This window comes from Rhinopithecus roxellana, chromosome 21 (assembly GCF_007565055.1).
Source record: "Rhinopithecus roxellana isolate Shanxi Qingling chromosome 21, ASM756505v1, whole genome shotgun sequence".
Lineage (NCBI taxonomy): Eukaryota > Metazoa > Chordata > Mammalia > Primates > Cercopithecidae > Rhinopithecus > Rhinopithecus roxellana.
The window spans coordinates 9,193,715-9,214,975 of NC_044569.1; the positions used below are offsets into that span (position 1 = coordinate 9,193,715).

The following is a 21,261-nucleotide window of genomic DNA, read 5'->3' on the forward strand; positions in this document are numbered from 1 at the left end:
AAAATTGAAAGCAGTTAAAGTAATTGTTAAGACTACAGTTGTGTGAGGAAAACTAAGGATACACATTAACTCAATGATGGTAGGTATCACCTGGACTGTTGTCTCTTGCTGTCATCTGCATAAGAAGTGCCATCTGTTTTCGCTCAGAGAGTGGATAACCAAAAAGAATGCTAACTGGTGTGGATTTCTTATTTCCAGCTTCCTTTTTTGTTTTCTTCTTTTCTGGACCTTCTTTCTCTGGAATTATTAACACATATGTAAGAATTTGAAACAAATCCAAGTACTCAAAAGCAAGGGTAAGATGATTTTTTTGATAGATGCTGTACATATATATGAGAAATGTGTACAATATATGAACTAGTACTAGCCAGACAAAAGCACAATGGGTTTTATATTATATAAACAATTTTCTTCCTGACTGCTTTGAAAAACATATATTCTTAATTCTATTGTTTTCAGAAAATTAGTAATACTTGGAAATTTATTACTAGTAAAATTTTACCTTAATGACTTGCTCTAGTAAAATTTAATTCCTTAACAGTGCAGACATTCTTTAGTATTACATCTTTGAAACCTCTTTTATTCACAATTTTATTCATAATCGCTGATAAGCCTATATAGCAATGCTCCTTCAAATTACTTCCTTAATTCCAGCAATGATTTATACAATCTTCCAATGAGCTAAATATTTAAGACAAGTCTTAATCACACAGAATAACTACTGAAAAAAAGTACCAAATCATTTTATTCCAGTCATAGGATAGCTGAACATGAAATAGTCAAAGCCAAGAATGTGCAAATTAAAGATTCTGTGTGGCTATGGGTTAACAGATCTTGCAAAGATCCAAAAATTCTCAAGGATCTTTTCAAAGAGATCTGACCCATCATCAAGTTAGCTCTCAGATTTAACTATCTGGAAAACCCATTTGTAATGCAGCCTGCATTCCCCATTAAGTGTCAGCACATTCAGACTGAACTGAATTCTGTAAGTAAGAGATACAGATGTTTGTCTCTTCTGTAAGACTCCTTTGGGAGTGAAGGCAGGTGCTCTGTGCAACCAAATGCAGAGGTCTGGCTATTACCTGTCCAGGCATCTATTTCTTGGGAAACCCTATACAAATATCTGGAATTTATTGATCTAGGATTGAGGGTACCTGCAAAGAGGAGCTGCAAAAATAAATAAGTAAAATAAAGAATATTTAAAAATAGCAAAAATGGAAGAAGGAACGACTTAGCAGTCAAAACAGTGTCTTTTTTCAGGCGTATATGAAGAGCAGCTAAAAAACTCTAAAAGAAAAGCATGTTTTAATCTAGCAAGTTTTAAACAACTAATTAAAACCTGATATTATTAGCAGGCATAAGAAATTAAAAGTAGTAATTCTTCCAGTGTGCCACTTAATCAGGATACTCTGTCACCTTTATGGCTGAGAAAAATCAGAGGTCCTAATTTTAAAAACTCTGCTGCCCATAAATCTTTCAAAATTAGACATTTCCTAAAAAGTCCATTTTCTTGAGTATTTGATTTTGCATAAAAACAAAATTTCAAGATTTAAATCAACTTTACTTTTTCCAGTATAATCTTTTCATATTTATTTCATTATCATAAATGATCCAATTTAGTATAAATCCAATTTTAGCACAGTACTTTTCCTAACTTACACTGTATTATAAAGCCCTAAACAGATCTTTGGAGAAGCCAATTTTTTTCCTGAAGCATTTATGGATTTTTTCTCTTAATTTTCTGCATATCCTGGTTCTCTAGTATTTAATAAGGAACCACAACTGTTGTTGTTTTAATGGTTTTCCATTTGAATAACAAATCTTTACCTATAATGAATGTATTTCTCTCCTAAAATAAATATATTTAACATTGTGAAAATTTTATAGAAAATAGAAAAGATGTTTCAAAGACAAGAAATAAAATCTAGTAATAAGAGGAAACAAAAAATACTTAGCATCTATTCTCAAAATGTTTTCTAAATATTGGGGAAAATTTCGTATTTTTGTTTGTAAAACGAGTGCCTTTTTTTGGACTGCATTTTAACACAAGGTTTAAAAAAGCCAGTCTAACGTGATAAAGTAATATATATCCAGGCAACAGTAAAAAGATACTTATAAATGCATCATTAGAATGCCATGCTGCCACAACAATTTAAAGATGGAATTATTTTGGAAAGAAATAAACAAATTGTATACATTCCAAATATTTAAAACAAAAATTCGAATCAGATGCTAGCATCCAATATAAACTCTATTTTCTTTGAGTTACCATAGTCATATGTCTGAGTTCATGTTCTGCATGAGACAGGAAAGAAAGAAAACAGCAGCCGGTGTAAGACAGCTAGGAGAGAGACAACTATACTGTTTGTCAAAACTGCGTTAGACTAATAAGTCCCAAAGTATGCGTTTTCAAGTTTAAAGCAGTCAACAAGACTATCTGGAATTTGTCCTAGAAATAATTTGTTTCCTCTGATCCATCATAAGTAACAAATGATAATATACTATATATCTTATAAAGAGTTAGCTACTTCTCTCATTAGGAAGGTGATTCAATAATACTTAAAAAAAAGAGCTACTTCTCAAGATTCAGTACCTGAAAAATGTATTTATTTGCCCTAATAGACAAGAACTTTAAAGTTTAAATGCTAAGTATACTGACAAATGTGCTCATTTAGCACAGTCTACTATAAACTTCCATTCAGACAGCCTAGGGATTTTTTAAAGAAAATATACATGAGATTCACTTAAGACTATTCAAAGCAAACAGAGCAATGGACTTTTCAGCGCTCCAACATTCTTTCAAGGTTTAGAGGATCTTCAGATATACAAAGATGTTCCCGTTTTATAATGCTGAAAATTAATGCTTTCTTTTCGGGTCTTGTCAGAATAAATAGAAAGCTCAATGTTATCACATCCCAATTAAGTATTAAGTACCTATTAAGGAGAAGAGACAAAATTGTTCTTCTTAGGGAACTCGGTTCATAAACCTATTAGTGTCTCAGAAATTAAAGAATATAACATCTTCCCACAAAGCAGTCACTATAAGAATCAAACAATGGAATCACAACTCAAAGATGAACATAATTAAATCAATCCTGTTTGCAACGTACATACTTCAATTCTGAAAAAAAAATTGCCATCACTCTCTGGTTCTAAAATATCTACATGAATCTCTTAATTGAATGTCTGCATCTTTTGATTTCCAGCAATGATACTCAGATTTTGGATGGCTTCATATACATACAGCTCTTTCAGGGGCACTTTGGTGCTTAGAAGTCACCTTTTAGAAAAACATGCATAATTCCCCAGTAACTGACTGTAAATATGTGCCACCCCCCTCAATTTTGGTAACCAGGCACTACTGACTTATCAGCTCAATTAAAACTTTCAGGATAATTTGAAGAATAATTATTTGGTTCTTCCACTGCCCCTACCCAACCCCACAACTGTATAAAATAAATAAAAAGTGTATAAAAACAGGTTTACTTTAGTTTTTACAGCTAAATGTCATATGCTGAAAACTAGACACTTAGACACCCCGGGACTACAAAAATTAACATTTTTATTTAAGTTCAGAGATAACAATGTTAGTCAATTTAAAAAAAGACAATCAAAAAACATTTAACTAATTAGCTTTCACATACTAGAAAACACATTTACTCTTTAAGAGGACACAATACTTGTATATTCTCTTGTATTCTATCTGGAGCAATTATGAATCAGTAACATATAACAACAGGTGCCACAGCTTAACAGAGAGGTTGCAATACAGTTAGTGGTAATGCCATTTCTCTAGGTGACCTGGTATTTTAATTTAGTTAATAGTTAAATTTAACCTAGGCAACAAAGTCAATAAAGGCTAATGAGTTCAATGGAAAAAAATTGTGTTAAACGTGTTTTTTAAAAAACATCACATGACTAAAGGATAAGATGACACTGTCTACTGAAATCAGTACACTTGGTATACCTTGTGAAGGGTATACAAAACACTTGGGTATTTTCCCACAGGAGTCACTGCACTATGCAATACCAGGGGTTGACCTTCACACTGTTTTCTACTGAATGGTGTTCCCCACATTGTGCTGTAAAAAATCAGAGTGGAGGTATATAGCAGTCCTACTACAAGGTCCACACAGCTTGTGTTGGATATGATACACTGAGTACCTCAGAGCAAAAACGGGAAAATGTGGTGTCACCCATGTCGTTCATTTATTTAACCAAAGATATCTATATACTGGTTTGAAAATAAGTTACTTATAGTACAATAATTAATTGTAAATGTGACAGAAACCACTGGCTAAACAGGAGCACCTGATAATCTAATTACCTGAGTATGTCCTGTAAGAAGATATAAGTCTCTCCCCCCAATTTTCACTTGTATGTCCTGGATCTGAATCTACAGAATGAGAAGAGACAGGAGAAGAGAAAAAAGCACACGGAGGGAAATGCAGAATTCAACAAACCAACATTTTTCAAAAGACCACCAGTTAATAAGCTGTCATTGTTTTGCCAAAAGATTATTTTTAAAGTAAAGCCAAAATTATATTTAAAACACAGGTTTGATCAACACCTAATATTTTAAATTCTTCAACAAAAATATCTTAAAGTTGGGAAATTCAATCATGCAGTTTCAATAACAGGTATTACTGATGTCATATATTAAAACATGCTAGTTTTTTTGAGGCTTTGTATTTTTTCAACCTCTGAATAACAGTAAAAGCACCAGTACTTTATCACTGGTTTTCTGTTTAGAACTTGTCTTACGTTTTTTGTTCTACGAGTGCCAAAACTACTCTGGAGATAGAAGAACACTTTGGACTGCACTATCATCCTACACCACAGACCTTTCCACAAATTATATACACTTCAAATGGTATAAATTACTACAGTGATTACTACTGAAGACTGCCTGGAAAGAAAGTAACCTAAATCAAAACAAAGTTTATCAGTTAAGAATATGGAATTCTGGCTGGGCGCAGTGGCTCACACCTGTAATCCCAGCACTTCAGGAGGCCAAGGTGGGTGGATTACCTGAGGTCAGGAGTTCAAGACGAGTCTGGCCAACATGGTGAAACCCCATCTCTACTAAAAATACAAAAATTAGCCAGGTGTGGTGGCGCATGCCTGTAATCCCAGCTACTTGGAGGCTGAGGCCGGAGAATCACTTGAACCCGGGAGGCAGGGATTGCGGTGAGCTGAGATCGTGCCATTGCACTCCAGCCTGGGTGACAGAGTGAGGAGACTCCGTATCAAAAAAAAAAAAAAAGAGAGAGAGAGAGAGAGATATGGAATTCTGCCTAACAATTCATGACAGAGAAATATGAATATGGAGAACCGGCTTTGGCAATATGGCCAGAGCAGATATTTTTACTTATAAATATATTTTGACTTACAAATGCCATTTCAACTCACAATATTATTGTGATCTTCATATCCTTAATTGACAAACTTTTTCCCAGGATTACTGTTACACAGTATTCATGATTTCAGTTAGGTATAAGTAACCAAGTGTTCAAAAAAAAAAAACAAGAGAACAAATAAACACTAAGCATCGTATTTGAAAATTTTACAGATAAGCCTAAAAGTTTAGTGATGAGAAAGTTCACTCAACTGAAAGAGGAATCATCAATAACATTTAGACCAGCTCTAAAGTAAACAGGTAAATGGGCTGAATGGTAAAACTTTCAATGAACACATATTTCAAAATGGAATACATTAAGTTAGCAACTAAAAAATTTCATGAAAAATAGTATTTGACAAAGACAAGCAAAAAAATTTAAATAACCACCATAGATTGCAAAGCAAACCAGCAACCATTAAATTGTGCCAATAGGATTAAATGAATTGTTGAAAGCAAATATTATTTTAATAGATTAAACCACAGTGAATAAACTAACGTTTCAATTACATTAATGTAGTTTAACAGTTTATCCAAATCTTCCTTTGGAAGTAAGCAACCACTCTGACCCCACACACTCTTTGGCTTTTACTCAAACAACTATGTTTCTATTGGTGGCATTTGCATAGTCTACAAAGCTTTAACTCAGGAACCGGAAAATTAAAGCTTCTATTAACATATCCCTGTCCCCTTCCTCAACTACTTCCTTTTACACTCTACTAAGACTAGGCTGTATGAGATTACCACCGTTTATGAGACTGATATAAAACACTGAGCGCAAAGCAGAGCCACTCTCTCTCCCACACGTTCTTCATAGCGAGGCAAAACAAGTGATACTTGTATTTTAAAACCAATCTTTTTAAGTTAATATTTTGCTTGGGTTGCAAGGAAATAAGAGAAAAATACCAAAAATATTTTTAAAAGCCTGTACTGTATGTTTGAAACTTTCATAATGAAATATCAGGAAGGGGGCAGAGGTAAATGTATCATGAATAACTGCCAGGAAAAAAATCACCAAAGGTGATTATTCTTACTAAGCAAAGCACAGATTTTATCTATTTTAATATAGTTCCCAGAAAAATTGTATCTATCTGTTTTCTTTTTAAAAGAAGCTCCTCTCCTCAAATTTGATTGAGTCACACTGTAATATGGTAAACCCTTAAATGGCATCTAAAGTCTTAGGAAAATAGAACTAAGGCTAGCTGGCAGAGATTTTGTTAATAAAATTTCAACATATTCTACAACTGCCTCCATAGACTTAGTGAACACATCATACTGTGTTCTCTGAATTTTCTCATATTATCTTTTTAAAATGTCAAAAAAGGTTGGCCGCAGTTGCTCACGCCTGTAATCCCAGCACTTTGGGACACCGAGATGGATGGCTCAATTGAGGTCAGGAGTTTGAGACCAGCTTGGCCAACATGGTGAAACCCCACCTCTACTAAAAATACAAAAATTAGCCGGGTGTGGTGGCGCATGCCTGTAATCCCAGCTACTCAGGAGGCTGAGACAGGAGAATTGCTTGAACCTGGGAGGCAGAGGTTGCAGTGAGCCAAGACTGTGCCACTGCACTCCAGCCTGGGTGAAAGAGCGACATTCTGTTATCACTAAAAAAAAAAAAAAAAAAAAAAAGCCAAAAAAATTAGTAAACTATTTGCCTACTAATAATGCTAAGAGGAAACAATTACTTAAAGAAAAAAGTGAAAGACATTCAATCTTTCTGATTATTTAAACATGCAAACTAATATGACAAAGGACTACTGGTTTATCTCTATAGAACATCAGATTTATCAACCTAAAGAAAAACATGTCCCCCAATGCTATTTGAGGTTAAAGAACATTCATATACTGCTGGAGGCTTTCTAACTAGGTATAATTATTTTGGAGAAACATGAAGAATCATAGAAATGTTTAACCCTTACAACACCGTAACCTTACTCCTGGGAATGAATAAAGAAGCAACTCAGTGTATGACAAACATCACAATCTGCAAAGATGCTCTTGATGGCATTATTCATAACAAAAGAATTATAAATTTAGTTTGAGGGCCAAGAAGAGACTCTCTCATGTAGCCTCAAGACAGCTGTTTAACACTTTCACATTAAGAGAGTTTGGCTTTCCCTTGGACACCATAAGACTAGAAAAGAAATTAAGTACGATTTTGTGACTGATAATGCAGGAATAAAGTTCACTTAGGTGGAAACTGTATTAATTATTAAAGATAACAAAAGTTATCAGCTATTGATTACACTATATATGGTGGCAGATATTATATGATACCTATACAATATTCATTCTCTTTTTCTTACCAGGAATACCCCAGTTTTGATCAGAGAAACAATATGCCCGGCTGAAAGTATGATTTTTCAGACTCCCCTGCAACTAGAATAGCCTAACCAATCAGATGCAGAAACAAAAAGGCCAGATCTCACTGGGAAAAAACACTTTTGTCCTTGGTCTTTTCCCTCCTACTTTCTACCCAGGAAGAAGCAATACTCTTGTGATTGTAAGGCAAAATGATTAAGGACAAAGCCCATGTATGACCTAAGAGTGGCACAGCATTAAGATGAAAAGAGATCAGAGCCTGATGGCATTATCGAACTGCTATGCCAACCCTGCACTGCCTATGCTTAGCCTTCTTACTGCATTAAACTGTAAAATTCCTATGTAATTAAACCAGTGTTAGTTTTTGGTTATGTTTAATTTAGTTTTACAAGCTAAATTTACATGCGATGTCACTTGAAGGTGACAATTCTCTGAAACTGATACTATTATATGTACTTTTACAGATAAGGAAGCTGGGACTTACAAAGAAGTCAAATTACTGGGCCAACGCTTGTAGGGGACTGAGGGTCAACACTAGTCAGATTCCAAAATCTTCAATAATAAACACTGCCATGATTTACCTCTGCTACAACTAAAAAATTTATCCTGTCAATTCTAGAATAGCAGAGAATGAAAGGAGAAGGTAAAAATTAGTGATAAAGCAACCTGATGTAGGTGTAAGAAATGTCTTTTAGATAAGCAGTTGCTTTTTACTTCCATAGGTTCAATAGGTCATCGTATATATTGGCTTAATGTTCCACAGGACAAAATTCACGGGAATTCTTTGACACAGTAAGACAATGTTAATGATTTGTTGAAATAAATTCATTCAGAATGAACATAGTACTATGATAGAGCTACAAGGACCCACTGGCCTGATTTCAAATTATGTTGTAATTCATTCCCTAATTTTTTCTGTCGAGCCAAGCACTTACTTTTCTAGAAAGTGTTTTCTTTTTTAAAAAAATTAGTAAGTATTAAATAAATGAGAATTTAGAAAATTTAAGACACATTATGATACCTCGCAAAATGAAGGCTAGGAATCTCTCATTCAGTAGACAGCATTACTGCTAATTTGGGGTGCCAGTGGGCTTTCCTTGGACAATGTTATGAGTACCTCTTTTAAAAAGTAGTGACTTTATAAAAGTAACATATATCCATTATTTCAAAAATTCAAGCCATACAAGAAGGACCAAGAAGAAAGTAACAGATACCCCACATCCAAGAAATAAAGTATTAACCTCTGGCAAGCATCATTCTCAGCATCCATCTAAATACATATTAATGACAAAGGAACTAGCAGAGACAGTAATAAATTTATGTAAGAACAAGAAAATAATACACATATGCTGTTTTGAAATAAAAGGCTTACAGACTAATTTTATTTTAATCCAACATTAAAAAAAAACTAAAGGCATTGTTTCTTCCTTATAAAAGATACTACTATAAATATAAACAAAAATATAAAGGAATTTTAAATACAGGAACATTAAAAAGTTTATATAATCATTTTAAGAAACTATATACTTGTTTAGATAACATCAGTTAATCCCTTGCTTACAAGAGATAAGATGATATCCTTTCTCTTTATTCCCTACCCCTTGTTCTATTATTTCCTTAAGTCAAGGTTTATAACATTTATATTTTGTTCTGTACCCAAAATACATTCAACAGGTATAGTTCCTACAGTGAAAAAAGTCTTATATTTAGACAGTCTTAATCTTTCCATGTGTTAATATACATGTGTGCACATATATACACACAATAAATGTAAATACACAAATTACAATTTTAATGCAAATAGCACATACTGTTTCATAATCTAATTTTTTACTTCCAATATCATGATCATCTTCCCATATTATGTATTCTTCTACAGCTGGAGTACAGTGGCATGATCACAGCTCACTGTAGCCTCAACCTACCAGGCCAAGCAATATTCATGCATCAACATCTCAAGTAGCTGGGATTACAGGCGCACACCACCAAGCCTGGCTCATTTTTTAATTTTCTTGTAGATACAGGGTCTCACTCTGTTGGCCAGTCTGGTCTCAAACTCCTGGCCTCAAGTAATCCTCCTGCCTTGGCCTCCCAAAGTGCTGGGATTTCAGGTGTGAGTCACCATGCCCAGCCTTACAACATTATTTTTAAGGGTGAAAACTCTATTTCTTCATTGAATTTATCATAATTTAATAAATCCTGTATTAGTCAACACAATTCTCCTGATATTTTTGCTATTATAAAGAAAGCTGAAGCCGGGCGCGGTGGCTCAAGCCTGTAATCCTAGCACTTTGGGAGGCCGAGACGGCGGATCACAAGGTCAGGAGATCAAGACCATCCTGGCTAACACGGTGAAATCCCATCTCTACTAAAAAAAAATACAAAAAATTAGCCAGGCATGGTGGTAGGCGCCTGTAGTCCCAACTACTCAGGAGGCTGAGGCAGGAAATGGCGTAAACTTGGGAGACGGAGCTTGCAGTGAGCTGAGATCGCACCACTGCATTCCAGCCTGGGCGACTGAGCGAGACTCCGTCTCAAAAAAAAAAAAAGAAGGTTGAGATAAACATCCTTAAAAACAAATGCTTTCATCAATAATTATCTATTAGAGGCCAGGCATGGTGGCTCACTCCTGTAATTCCAGCACTTCGGGAGGCTGAGGCCGGCAGATCACTCGAGGTCGGGAGTTAAGAGCCTGGCCAATATGGCGCAACCCCGTTCCTACTAAAAATATGAAAATTAGCTAGGCAGGCACCTGTAATCCCAGCTACATGGGAGGCTGAGGCAGGAGAATCACTTGAACCCAGGAAGCAGAGTTTGCAGTGAGCTGAGATGGCACCACCGCACTCCAGCCTGGGCGACAGAGTGACTCTGTCTCAAAATAATAATAGTCATTATCATAATAAATGCCCAAAGAAAAAATTAGTCAAATGTTAAGAAACAATTTTTTATATACATTGTCCTATTTACCTTAAACAAAGTATTTCTATAATTTAGACCCACTAAAGCAAATTCCTATGTCCAATCCGTAACTACTGGGTGATTCAGACCAAAAACAATTTTGTCATTCATCATAAATTGTATTTCTTTGACTACTACTGATGTATTTTTTCATGTATTTCTTTGCCAACTATAATTGTTGTTCTGAACTGCTTGTATTTTTTGGTCAATTTTCCCATTTTTGAGTTTCCTTTTCACACTTAAAAGATATTTAAATACTACATATATTAAGGGTTTTGATAAATGCTGCATGTTTCTCCCTTCTGTATCTTTATCTTCACAGTTTCAGCTAATAGTTTAAAATATAGCATACTACACAAAAAAGATCAATGTCAAATATGAAGTCTGATGCTGTATTTTTCATATGGGAAATATCACTTAATGGTACTGAATTCTACTTTTTTTTTTTTTTTTTTACTTATATAAAAGACACTTGAATCTAAATAACACATTTTGTACTGGTACTAGGGAAATCCTCCTTAACGTTTTCATTGTGTGTGATATGTTAAACCAAAGACGTCATCTATTACTTCCTAAAATTTATAAATAAAGCCTACCAAAAAAATAAATACAATTGACCTTGAACCACCTGATTTTGAACTGCACAGATCCACTTACACAGGAATTTTCTTCTGCCTCTCTGCATCCCTGAGACAGCAAGATCAACCCCTCCTCTTCCTCAGTCTACTCAGTGTGAAGACAATAAGGATGAAGATCTTTATAATGATACACTTCCATTTAATGAACAGTAAATATATTTTCTATTCTTCATGGTTTTCTTAAGTAACATTTTTTTCTCTAGCTTAAAGAGTACCGTATATAATAATATAACATATGTCATCTAAGACTTAGTAAAGAAAAAAATAACAATACACAAAAGATGTGTTAATTGACTGTTTATGTTACTGGTAAGGCTTTGGTCAACAGCAGGCTATTAGTAGTTAAGTACTTGGGGAGTCAAAAGATACACAGATTTGATTGTGTAAGGTGGGGAAGGATCGAGTTAGCGCCCCTAGTCCCCACATGGTTCAAGGGTCAATTGTGTTTTAAATCCATCAAAATTTTGTTTGGTGACAACATGTAACTTTTCAAATGGAAGAATAAGTGTTATGAAACAGTCTTACAGAGAGTTACGATATCCAACTAAAGTCCAATAGTAGAAAAAAATGTAAGGGGGAAAGTGCATATAACCCAATTTTAGACATATGAATTAGGTTACATTTATTCAATACCTAAATTTTTATCTTCCTAAGTAACATTTTCTCCTTTATTTTATTCTAAATAAAATAAAAATCCATCTGATCTAATGACAAAGGTTCTCATGAAAAGATTATCTTGAAACTTTATTCCTTAAAAATATTAATATTCTTCAAATTTATCAAAATCCGTTTTTCGAACAACTATCAGAAATATACTCTCATTGGAAAACAAAACCCGAGTAATGTGAGTAATTTAAAAATGACTAGCAAAGAAACCTTTAATATGCGAGAAGAGTTCAATCTTAAATGGCTGTCCAAAGGCACATAAGCACCTTCTTCTCAGCTAAGCGACCTAGTAATAGCTTGAGAATATCACTTAGGATGCTTCGGGGGGGAAAAATAGGTTCTGAATCTCAAAGAAACCAGTGTAGCTTAAAATGAAAAAGCACATGATTTCGTAATCACTGCAAGAAAGATCAATCTTCAAAGTTTAAAAATGTCATGAGTGTTTAAGAACAATTTTTAATTCACACAACAGCAGTGGCAAAATACACAAAAGAAGACCTGGCTACCAAAAGCATATACTACACGATTTTCTAAAGCTATGTTAGCATAGAATGTTTCAAAAATCTTATGAGTATTTTCAGTTTCTGGAGTTAAGATCATTTCTAAACTGACCATTAAAATGACTAGAAAGATATAGGCAGAATATAATCTATGTATGTAAACTCAGAATGAAATACTTTCTCTGAGGCCAAAACATTTTTAAGAACAGTTCATTATTAATATTTCATGCAATGACTAAAACTACAGTAAATACATACATTCAAGTTTATATTAGTTTCAAAAATCGGTTAGTTCAGGGCTAAAACACAAGCTAGTAATTTATTAGATAGTAATAATAAGAATCTCATCTGCTATGAATAACTGGGATTGGCTGATTTCAAGTATCAATTTCTGGTATGTAGGAATTTTGGGAAACAAAAATTCTATGAAAAGCACTGAGGCAGTTTAGCCTCAATTTGTGTGTGTGTGTATGTGTGTGATGCATGTTTCTAATTCATTTCTGAATCTAAAGTGCCTAAACTTCTTTGGGGTGTGACCTTATGTTCACAAAAGCTCAACAACTTTTTCTCAAATCTGCATATTCTATTGCTTCCTTATCACTGAGTAAATTTTAATCATTTGAGTGCTCCCCCCAAAATTAATTTCTTGATAAAGAAATTCACAATAAACATTCAAAGAGTAAGGAATAAGAAAATTGTTTTCATCTCTGGTTAGAAACCACACTTGGCATGACAGATGAATTTCTGCCCCAAAATGATAAATCTGAAACAGTGAAATACAAATATTTCTCAATAAACTGGGATGTCAAGAGGAGTGGTGTACAAGAAACAAAAATCAGAATTAAAGAATGAACAAGATTTTACCAGAGAACAGCAAATTATTCTACCTGTGTCTGAATCTCGTTCTTCATTTCTTGATGGGCTAATGGTAAAAGGAAGTTTACGTTTCATGGATGATTTCTCTTTCATCTCCTTGCTCACATCACTTCGTTCAATTTTTGGAGTTTTGCTGTAGGATGCAATCTTGTCTTTACTCTATTAAAAAGTCAAATAAAGTTATATCAACATTAGCTAAGCAATACAGTATAGAAACCCCTCCTTACTAGGGAAAAACATACACAAAAAGAGAGACAGTGTTACTATCACTGTATTCAATATACTCAAGACTCAGCTTCAACAAGTACATTTTTTCCTTACCTGTTTCGTATTTCCCTATTCTTATTTAATAACATAATTTTATATTTATTTTAAAATATTTTACGTTCAGGGGTACCTATGTAGGTCTGTTATATGAGTAAATTGCATGTCACTGGGGTTTGGGGTAAAGATTATTTCATTACCCAGGTAATAAGCATAGTACCTGATAGGCAGTTTTTTGATCCTCTCTCTCCTCCCTCCCTCAAGTAAGCCCCAGTGTCTGCTGTTCCCTTCACGCCCATGTATACACAATGTTTAGCTCCCACTTATGAGATCACGTGGTATTTGGTTTTCTATTCCTGCATTAGTTCACTTAGGATTATGGCCTCCAGCTCCATCCACGTTGCTGTGCAAAAAAACATGATCTCATCCTTCCTAATGTCTGCATAGTGTTCCATGGTATGCATATACCACATTTTCTTTATCCAGTCTACTGCTGATGCGCATTTAGGTTAATTCCATGCATTTGCAACTGTGAGTAGTCCTGCAATGAACATACGCATGTATGTGTCTTTGTAATAGGACAATTTATATTCTTTTGGGTAAACAAAAATGGGATTGCTGGGTTGAATGGTACTTCTAACAACAATTTTAAAACAACAGTAAAACAAAATATCTTGAATAGAACCACTATATCTAGATATAGCACCAATGAATATGTAAATTTTAAAAAGCAATTCTGAATTGAATCAAACTGATGGTATTTTATTTAAAAAATAAAGTTGGCTAGGCACAGTGGCTCATGCCTGTAATCCTAGCACTTTGGGAGGCCAAGGCGGGGGGATCACCTGAGGTCAGGAGTTCGAGATCAGCCTGGTCAACATGGTGAAATGCTGTCTCTACTAAAAATACAAAAAAGTAGGCAGGTGTGGTGGCAGGTGCCTGTAACCCCAACTACTCATGAGACTGAGGCAGGAGAATCGCTTGAATCTGGGAGGCAGGGGCTTCAGTGACCTGAGATCATACCACTGCACTCCAGCCTGGGCAACAAGAGCAAAACTCTGTCTCAATAAATAAATAAATAAATAAATAAATAAATAATCTGTATCAGCAGTTCTCAAAAGGCTTCTTGACTAGCAGTATCAGCATCACCTAGAAACTTACTAGAAATGCAAAATCTCAGACATCATCTCAGACCTACTGAATCAGAATCTCTGGGGCTAGGGCCTAATGATCTGTTTTAATAGTCCTGCCATATGATTTTGATGCATAGTAAATTTTGAGAACCACTATTATTTATCAATAAAGAAGAAAATACGTAAGGGTCACAGGAACCAAAGAATAATCTATCCAGGTCAGTACATTACAACCCTATTTCTTAAATCAGAAAACCAGAAATGGATTTATAATTCAATTTAGAAAAAGAATGACATACCAAATAAAAATACTGTGTACTTGCCCAGTCAGGTGAAGTGACCTATAGGTAATATGAAGTTCACTCCTATAATCAAACATCCAAATTGATATGGCACATCTAAAATCAGAGCATGACAACTCCTTTGTGAGAAATGTGCTTCATACTAATAACTAAGCCACATTGCCTTAGCAGGAGATCTTAAAAGAACATTCCCAAGCTATGATAATAAGTGATACTTATCATGATTGTAGAAATTCTCAAAAGCAAATGAAAAGTAGATTCAAACTATAAAAGATACCAGTTTTCAATCCAAGATGAAAAATAAAGGAGAGATGAGGAGGAAAAAGGGGAATGACAAATTAATGTCATTTTTTTTTTAGTAGCAATAAAACCAAAAGATGACTCTAAAAGAGCAAATGAATAAACAAACCTTTGGTGAAATCTAATAATGAAAATCAGAGAAAAGATTTAAAAAAAAACAACACTGAGATTGAGCCTGAATACAACTATAGAGGGAATATTAAAAAGTTATGAAAGAATGCTGTTGGCTGGGCATGGTGGTTCATGCTTGTAACCCCAGCACTTTGGGAGGCCGAGGCGGGCGGACCACTTGAGCCCAGGAGTTTGAGACCGGCCTGGGCTACATAGGGAGACCTTGACCTTGTCTCCATAAAAAAATTTAAAAGTTAGTCAGGCATGGTGGCATGCGCCTGTGTTCCCAGCTACTTGGGAGGCTGAGGCAGGAGGATTGCTTGAGCTGGGAGGATTGAGGCTGTAGTGAGCCATGTCCTCACCACTGTGCTTCAGGCTGGACAACAGAGTAAGATCCTGTATCAAAAAAAAAAAATGCACTATTTAGTTTTATACTATTAAAAAACTTACAGACTGTAAAAATCGGTAATTTCCTTGGAATATATGGATTACTAAAAATGAGCTCATGACAGGATGATAGGAAGGGAAAACCAGAAGAAACCAATTACCATAGAAAACAGTAAATCAGGCTGGGTGCAGTGGCTCACATCTGTAATCCCAATGGCTGAGGCAGATGGATCACTTGAGGACAGGAGTTTGAAACCAGCCTGTGCAACGTAGTGAGATCTCATCGCCATAAAAATTTTTAAAAAACTAGCTGGGCACAGTGGCACACAACTGTAGTCCTAGCTACTCAGGCGGCTGAGACAGAAGGCTGCAATGACCTATAATCATGCCACTGCAATCCACGCTGGGTGACAGAGCAAGACCCTGTCTCTAAAAAAGAAAAGAGGGAAAAAAACCATAAATCCATAGTGAAACGTACGTTTAAAAAGGCACCTACTCCAGAAGATTTTACAATAGAGTTTTAACCAAATAAACAAAAATTCAAAAACAAGTATTTTCCATTTCTTATAAATACCAGAGCACAGAAAGATTAGAAGTCACCCAATTCATTTTAAAAGTCTAAAATAAAACTGATACCAAAAATAGTACAAGATACAAAATTACAGACAAAAATCAACTTATGAACATAAATGCAAAAGTCCTTAACAGACTATCAAGTCAAATTCAGTGTCTTAGAATATATTATAATCAAGCAGGGCTCATCTAGAGAATGCAAGGATAGTTCACGGACAGAAAACCTCTTAATTCACTGTATCAAGACATTAAAGAAAACCGGATGATGGCAAGGACAAACTGACAATAATAGTATCAGTAAATTCTACATTCATTCTTGATCAATTTCCAAGCTTTCAAGCAAAATCCTCAAGCTATTTTTTCACTTCTGCCAAAGAAATGGAGCTTCAAAGACAAGGTGTTTTGCTTATAAGGTTGTTCAAAATGTAGGTTTTATTATATGGTGAGACCAACAAATCAGGATATTACTGCTATGGAAAAGATTGTTACTCACAGTTCCAAGGGGTGGGGGGCATGCCATGCCACATCATGCCACTCCAGACCACATAGGGAAGCATCAGGGTGGTTGGTCAAGAGGTAAAAGAAGAAAGGTGAAATGTGAACAAGAGCCTTTATTGTAGTTTCCACAGGAAAGAAAGTGGGAAGCAGGGTAAGCAGGCTTGGGATTGGCTACCTTGAATAATTTCAGTGGGCTCTGGGGTATAGGAGCTGTTTCTCTAATTGATGCCTGGTTCTGGGGTGATTAGGACAGATGGCTAGTGGCCCAGAATGTGAGAGCCCAACAAAGTTGGGAATTTGAATGTGGGGTCTAGATAGGTCAGTCTGCGAATGAAAGGTGTGCTCACAGCGAGTTTATTATCTCTAGGAACTGGCTAGGCCTGGGAGGTATAGTCTCTCGCAATGGTCAGCAAGGCCTGAGAAGTCAAAGCATCAGAAATACAGAAAATAAAAAGACACAGCTAATACACAGGTTAACCAACAAAGCTCCAGTAACTTGCCTTAGAAAATGAATCATTGTTATGAATAAAAGATTTAAGAATCACTTAAAAATCCCCTCTCCCTTGCAGCTATATAGGATACAGTGCTACAAAATGAGTAAAAAAAAAAAAAAAACCTATGTGATATCATATTGAAAGAAAACAGCATAGGAATATATGGAATATGTTCTCCCGTGCAATACGGTGATAAGTGTAACTATTCATAACTGCTAACTACTTGTTATGTCCTCTATAAAACTGTCCTTCAAGGCGTATTTGAACAAAGGGTTTCTGTGAGATTCTTAACACTTTAACTTTCAAAAGAAGTATTTTTGATAGTCGTGAAATTTCTGTATTACCGAACAGTAGAAATACTCTATCAAATTCAAGAGACTCTCATTAGCACACACTAGGCCCATAACTCTGTTAGGTTTATTATCTTAAAATATTTCTGGAGTCTTTTCATTTAACATTATTTTCCCAATAACTGGCAACAGCCATCACACATAATAATGAAAGCACCAATGGTAAGAATTATCTTCTATTAATTCTATTAAACAACGTATTGATAGCCTTTGTCATCTCAGTAACACAGAAAAAATGGTAAAAAATGTATCCAGAAAGCAAGAATATATATACACACGTGCATATAACATAAAACTCGGGAACAATATCAAGGCATACCTTGGAGATATGGCAGATTCAGCTCCAGACCACCATGATAAAGCAATTATAATGATAAGTCACACAAATTTTTTGGTTTCCCAGTACAAAAATTATGTTTACACTATGATGTAACATCATAGTAAGTGTGCAATACTATTATGCCTAAAATATATATATGCCTGTTTTAATTTTAAAGTACTAAATATACTGAAATATGCTAAGGACAGCATGGGCCATCAGCAAGTTGTAATCTTTTTGCTGGTGGAGGGTCTTGCCTCAGGTTGATGGCTGTTCGTTGATCAGGACAGTGGTTTTTAACGGTTGGGGTGGCTATTACAATTTCTTAAGACAACAATGAAGTCTGCCGTGTGAATTGACTTTCTCTCACAAGAGATCTCTCTGTAACATGCAATGCTGTTGACAGCTTTTACCCACGGAACTTCTTTCCAAATTGGAGTCAATCTTCTTTAACTCTGCTGCTGTTTTATCAACTAAGCTTATGCAATATACTAAATCCTCTACTGTCATTTCAACAATGTTTACAGCATCTTCACCAAGGGTAGATTCCATCTCAAGAAATACTTTATTTCCTCATCCACAAGAAAGATGAGCTATTTTTTCTCTTCTGCCAATGAAATGGAGCTTCAAAGACAAGTGTTTTGCTTATAAGGTTGTTTTAAAACTAGGTTTCAAGTTTGATCATGAGATTTCAGCAATTCAGTCACATCTTCAGGCTCCACTTGACTCTCATTCTCTTGCTTTTTCCAATCCCATCCACAGTTAGTTCCTCCACTAAAGTCTTGAACCCCTCAGTCATCCATGAGTGTTAGAATCAACTTTTCCAAATTCTGGTTAATATTGGTATTTTGACTTCGTCTCATGAATCACAAATGTTTTTAATGGTATCTAAAATGGTGAATCCTTTCGAGATGATTTTCAATTTACTCTGCACAAATCCATCAGAGGAATCACTCTCTATGGCAGGTACAGCCTTACAAAACATATTTCTTCAGTAAGACTTGTTTGAAAAGTTAAAATTATTCCTTGACCTATGGGCTGCAGAATGGATTGCATGCCAGCAACCATGAAAACATTATTCTCCTTGTGTGGCTCTGTCAGACCTCTTGGGTGACAGCTCATTGACATGTTGTCAATGAGCAGTAGTATTTCGAAAATAATCCTTTTTTCTTAGTAGGTATCAACAGTAGGCTTAAGCTATTCAGAAAACCACGCTGTGAACAGATGTGCTGTCATCAGGCAGTGTTTTTCCACTTATAAGGTACAGGCAGAATAGATTTCACCTAATTCTTACGGGTCTTGGCGTTTTTGCAATGGAAAATGAGCACTGGCTTTAACTTAACAGTTGTCAGCTGCATTTGTACCTAACAAGACAGTCAGTCTGTCCTCTGAAGCTTTGAAGCCAAGGATTGACTTCTCCTCTCTAGCTTTCAAAGTCCTAGATGGTATCTTTTTCCAACAGAAGGCTATTTCATCTATACTGAAATCTGTAGTGTAGCCATCTTCATCAAAGATCACAGCTAGATATTCTGGATAACTTGCTGTAGCTTCCACATTAGCACTTGGTGCTTCACCTTGTACTTCTATGTTATGGAGATAGCTTCTTTCCTTAAATCTCATGAACCAACTTACGCTAGCTTCAGACTTTTCTTCTGCAGCTTCCAAACCTCTCTCAGGCTTCACAGAATTGAAGAGAGGGCCTTGCTCTGGATTGAACTTTGGTTTAAGGGAATATTGTAGCTGGTTTGATCTTCTATCTAGACCACTCCAAACTTCATCTGTATCAGCAATAAGACCGTTTTGCTTTCTTATGATGTGTTCACTTTAACAGCAGTTTTAATGTTCTTCAAGAACTTTTCCTTTGCAAAAGCTGTCTCAGCTTTTGACATACCTTCCTAAGCTTTATCATTCAGAGCTTTCAACTTAAAATGAGAGACATTCCACTCTTCTTTTTCACTTGAATACTTAGAGACCATTGAAACACAATTTCAAAATTGCTGTTTCAGGGAATAGGAAGGCCCAAACAGGGGCGGAGTTGGGAGAACAGCCAGTAAGGGTAGTAGAACACATACAACATTAAGCTTGCCATCTTTTCTGCATATAGCTTGTGGTGCCCACAAAACAATTACAACAGTAACAAAGATCACTAATAATCATAATGATAATGAAAAAGGTGGAAATATGAGAATTATCAAGATGTGACACAGACACAAGTGAGTACGTGCTGTTGGAAAAATGTTGCCAATGAGTTTGCTCAAAACAGGGTTGCCACTAACCTTTAATTTGTAAAAAAGCACAATTATCTGCAAAGCACAATAAAGTGAAGTGCAATAAAATGAGATATGCCTATAAACCAAAATGTTAACAGCTATCTGTCAGTGATGCCATTACAGTTGTGCCGGGACATAGTTCTCCATGTCTCTCTTGCATTTTTGCACATCTTGCAAGCAGACACACTAATTTCCTTCGTCCTGGACTATCTTTTCATGGGTATTTGTATGATAAATAGCCTAGAAAGACAGACATAGTGTCTCCCTCTAAAGCAAAGGACATACCTGTTTGCTGTCCAGTGTAATAATGTCTCCTTCTAGGGAAAAGTTCAGGCAGACTTACTGTCCATCATAAAAGATTTGGGGTTTCTACCCTGTAATACAACCCACTGCATATGCAGTTGTCATCTGCCCATCACTGCATCTCCCTTGTGAGAAGTGAAGCTCAGGGAACAGGCACACACACTGATACTCCGGCTACTGCTACTGCTGAGTAGCAAATATTCCCTCATCACTGACCTAGCAACTGTGTCTTCTGTCAGCATCCATGAAGCTAATTAGCTTACAAGCAGGGTAAAATCTCCGAACCTTCACAGTTGTTGACAAGGTAATTGGTAATTTCTATTCTCATTATTCTTATACGTATTTTCTAATTTTTCACAACGAACATGTATTATAATACTTGGATAATAAAAAAAATTATCAACAGTCACTTGGAAAGGAAATAATGAATGTCTGAACTACACTGATGACGAAAAGATACGAAAGAACTATTCAGATGGTTAAAACAATTAACACCCCTCACATTTTATGAATTTAACCAGGTTTTAGATTATCTTAACAGATTTTATAAAAGATCTGCTTTGCAAATTATAAATACTGATTTATAGCTAGAAGAG

General features: G+C 35.4%; 1 protein-coding gene across 12 annotated transcripts in view; it reads right to left on the minus strand.

Annotated features, from left to right (window-relative positions):
• Positions 1-21,261, minus strand: part of ANKRD12 (ankyrin repeat domain 12) — a 138,445-nt gene that overhangs the window by 71,674 nt on the left and 45,510 nt on the right. For 6 of the 12 annotated variants that reach the window (XM_030926015.1, XM_010373410.2, XM_010373411.2 and 3 more), the window contains exons 3-5: positions 13,373-13,520; positions 4,328-4,396; positions 91-237 (exon numbers count right to left, since the gene is read on the minus strand). In XM_030926015.1, the coding sequence (XP_030781875.1) occupies positions 91-237; positions 4,328-4,396; positions 13,373-13,520 (364 nt within the window). The remainder of the gene's footprint in view (positions 1-90; positions 238-4,327; positions 4,397-13,372; positions 13,521-21,261) is intronic. The other 6 variants (XM_010373416.2, XM_010373417.2, XM_010373418.2 and 3 more) reach the window with 3 other exon arrangements.